Source organism: Austrofundulus limnaeus, unplaced genomic scaffold, assembly GCF_001266775.1.
Source record: "Austrofundulus limnaeus strain Quisiro unplaced genomic scaffold, Austrofundulus_limnaeus-1.0 Scaffold314, whole genome shotgun sequence".
Lineage (NCBI taxonomy): Eukaryota > Metazoa > Chordata > Actinopteri > Cyprinodontiformes > Rivulidae > Austrofundulus > Austrofundulus limnaeus.
In genome coordinates this window covers 46,655-50,343 of record NW_013952716.1, presented here as the reverse complement: position 1 = coordinate 50,343, position 3,689 = coordinate 46,655, and the positions used below count along the sequence as shown (strand labels likewise).

General features: G+C 40.6%; 1 protein-coding gene across 1 annotated transcript in view; it reads right to left on the bottom strand.

Annotated features, from left to right (window-relative positions):
• Positions 1-2,865: 2,865 nt before the first annotated feature.
• Positions 2,866-3,689, bottom strand: part of LOC106527198 (ras-related protein Rab-38) — a gene marked incomplete at its 5' end in the record, with an annotated part of 3,518 nt that continues 2,694 nt past the window's right edge. The window contains 1 exon segment of the mRNA XM_014022003.1: positions 2,866-3,336. Coding sequence (XP_013877457.1) covers positions 3,160-3,336 — 177 coding nt within the window.

The following is a 3,689-nucleotide window of genomic DNA, read 5'->3' as shown; positions in this document are numbered from 1 at the left end:
TTCGTGTCTAAAACAATAAAAAAAAATTGAACTCTGAGAGAAAAGTGTGGATCTACTACAGCCACTCAACTACTGTACACCTTAACTATAAAATCCAAACATACGTATTAGTGCTACAAATATCACAAATTTAATTTCTCTGTTGCTGTCTTTTCATTACGCCAAACTTCTTTCAATTTTCGAGTCGTTTTAGTTTCTTCATCCTGTAGATTTTTTGCTGCTGGACAAATAACTTTGGGTCTCAATCAGAAAAAAAAAAGTTGGTAGGATTATTTGCTCAGCTCGTGAGGAGGAGGAAACTGAAGGATTGTGGTGTTTTTTCCCACAGGATCATGTTTCCTGCTTGCGAAGCAACAGGTATCAAATTGGACGTCATTTAAAATATATATTTTTTTATCATAAATCTGGTTTTACTTTGCCTATCAATACAATGTGATTACTGTAATTGTTTGCATTCCTAATCTGTCTGTCTGTGTCAAAAGTCCACCGTTTGACAATATTGACACAAGTCCACCYCAGTGAACAGAGCAGCTGGGGTCTGCTGCCTCTGAATTTGTCGGCCGCTGATGTCACAGTGTCGCACCTGAGGCTGTCCAAATTCGAAGACTCCTCCAGTTGCGGCTGACAAATGTGTCCTCCWTCTTCCCTAATTTGAGGGACGAGTCTGATGGATCCTTCTCGGCCCACCATATCCCAATGATGCACTACAGGCCGACCGAGGTTTTTATCCTGCTTGTAAAGGCGGATGAAGCTAGAGAAAGTACAGTTTTACAAAAAAAAAACCCTAGTGGTATAAAAATTAAAAGTTTCAAATGGTTGTGTTGTGAATGATTCATCATTTGTATAGATGTGTTTTTATTATTCTTGTCAGAAATAAAACAAAATAGCAAAATAAACGCACACCTAAATTTCGCCTTTAAGCTAATTTTGTTGTTTTATGATATTTATAAAACTAATATTTTGATATTTAGCTAATTTCCATCTATTTTTGCTTCTGTTTAGCGTTTTCATGGTTGCTAGAAGACAGGAGAAACACCAGGGTAAGGGTGGGGACAAATTCACAGCCCCTTTTTTCCAGTTTTCGTGGTCGACCAAGGACTCGACCCACCTAGACCACCCCCTGAATTTGGCCACAGTTACTATTACCCTACAAAAAGGGCGGCGCTTATCATCATCATCATCATCATCATCATTATCATCATCATCAACTTTATTTATAAAGCACCTTAACACCAGCCACATCTGAAACTAAGTGCTGAACATCAGCAAAAAATAAAAATACAAAGAAGATAAAACAGATAAAATCACTAAAATTAAGTAAAATCAAGTCTCAATTGGGTTGAAGGCCAGTGAGTAAAAATGTGTCTTCAGACGGGTCTTAAAAATGCACAATGAGGCGGCCTGTTGGATGAACAATGGTAAGGTGTTCCAGAGCTTAGGGCCACAAACAGAGAAAGCTCTTTCTCCTCTAAGCTTCCTCTTACAGGTGGGAACGGCCAGGAGCAGCTGGTCAGCAGACCTAAGGGGCCGAGAGGGAGCGTAACGATGGAGGAGCTCTGTTAAATATGGCGGAGCAAGGCCGTTTAAAACCTTAAAAACAAACAAAAGAATTTTAAAATGAGTTCTGAAATGTACGGGTAGCCAGTGGAGAGAGGCCAGGACAGGGGAAATGTGTTGTCTTCTACGTGTTCCTGTCAAAAGATGGGCAGCGGCATTCTGCACCAGCTGCCGACGTGTGAGGGATGACTGGCTAACGCCAAAATAAAGAGAATTACAGTAATCCAGCCGTGATGTAATGAAGGCATGGATTACTGTTTCAAACTGATGGTTTGATAARAAAGCTTTTATCTTTGCTATTTTCTGTAGGTGATAAAAACTAGATTTCACTGTGGCCTTTATTTGATTGTGGAGTTTAAAATCACTGTCCATCTTAAACCCTAGCTTTGTGGCTGTGGACCTGAGGTATGGTGCTAGGAGATCTAAGTAGACTGAAGGACTCTGGCATGCTCCACTAYGTCCAAAAACAAGCACCTCAGTCTTTTTTTCATTAAAATGCAGAAAGTTTAAGGCCATCCAAGCTTTGAGATCCTTGAGACACAATAGAAGAGGATTAATGGACCAAGCATTGGCTCATCTTAGAGGATTTGGCAGTCATCATCATAACAGTGAAATGAGATGCTGTGTTTTCTAAAAATTGAACCTGAAGGAAGGAGATACAAAGAAAAGAGCAAAGGTCCCAGAAATGAGCCCTGGGGAACCCCAAATGGCAGAGGGTCAGAGGACGATTCAAACCCTGTGATTTTTACAGAAAATGTTCTGTCTGCCAGATAGGACCTTAACCACTCCAGAGCAGTGCTACCAATGTCTATTTGGTGCTGTAGGCATGACAATAAAATGCTGTGATCCACAGTATTAAAAGCAGCAGTTAAATCTAATAAAACAAGGATCACGTGATCGCCAGAGTCACATGACAGAAGAATGWCATTAAAAACTCTAAGTAGAGCTGACTCTGTGCTATGAAGAGTTTTAAAACCAGACTGGAACACATCATGATGCTGCGTTCATCTAGAAAGGATTTTAACTGAGAGTGAACAATTTTMTCCAGGATTTTTGTTAATAATGGAAGCTTTGAGATGGGCCTAAAATTCCCCAACACTGTGGGATCAAGGCCAGGTTTCTTTCGTTTATGTACTCCCCGTGCACAGGTGGGTTTTCTCTAAGAACCAAAAACAGTTCTGTTAACTGTCCCTGAGAGAGGGTTGTCTCTGTGTGTCCCTGTGATGGACCTGAGACGTGTCCAGGGTGTCCCATGGTGCCTTCTGGACATGGGCAAGTGTTCAACGTCTCAAACTAAAACAAAAACTGTTAAAACGGTTAGAATCAGAGTTTTATTCATCATTTTATATTCCACAAAAACAAACAAAAAAAATACTTTTTGTAAAATCCAATGTGTTTTTGTTGAAATTTGTGAATAAATTAGAAAGTAAATCTTTAAACATTCCTATTTTAGGCAACAAACTCTTCTATTTCCTATAAGATGTCTTTAAGAAACAATAAATTAGTAAAAGATCTAGTTATATAAAAGGYGCAGTAACTATTTAAAGTCCTTTTCATTGTCTGTCTGTAGTGTCCCCCCTGTGTCCAGAGCCTCAGTCTGGCTCAGGGTCTATTGGTGGGACACCCTGCGCAGCCGTTTAATTTGTTCTCCTTCGCATTGCGGTCGACTTGCTGAAGAACAACCACTCCTCCGRCTTCGCTCCGTGCCGAGTCGGCCTCCTCCTCGGACAAGATGTGCGCCACCAGACAGCTGATGGCCGCGTCGATGTTGGTGTTGTCCTGGAGGCAGAGGTCAAAGGTCAGAGGGAGGAGGAAATTAAACTTTTCTGAGTTGTGTGACTTGTATTCCTCACCAAAATACCTTCTGACTGGTTTCCCACAGAAACACTTCAACCTGCATGCACTTCCTTTTTATGACCGCTTGGGGGCAGTGTAGGAATCCACTTCATGTACTGTATCTTACATACACTCAAAAAACTGACTGCTGGATTTACTTAAATGAGTTGTGTCAACAATTTCCCCTCAACCAAGTTGAGTAAATGTAAAGCCACTTCCACAATTTCTTTAAATGTAAACGTGAACGTGGCTTTACTTGGGTAAGTAAATCCAGCAATCTGTTTTTTTGAGTGTAA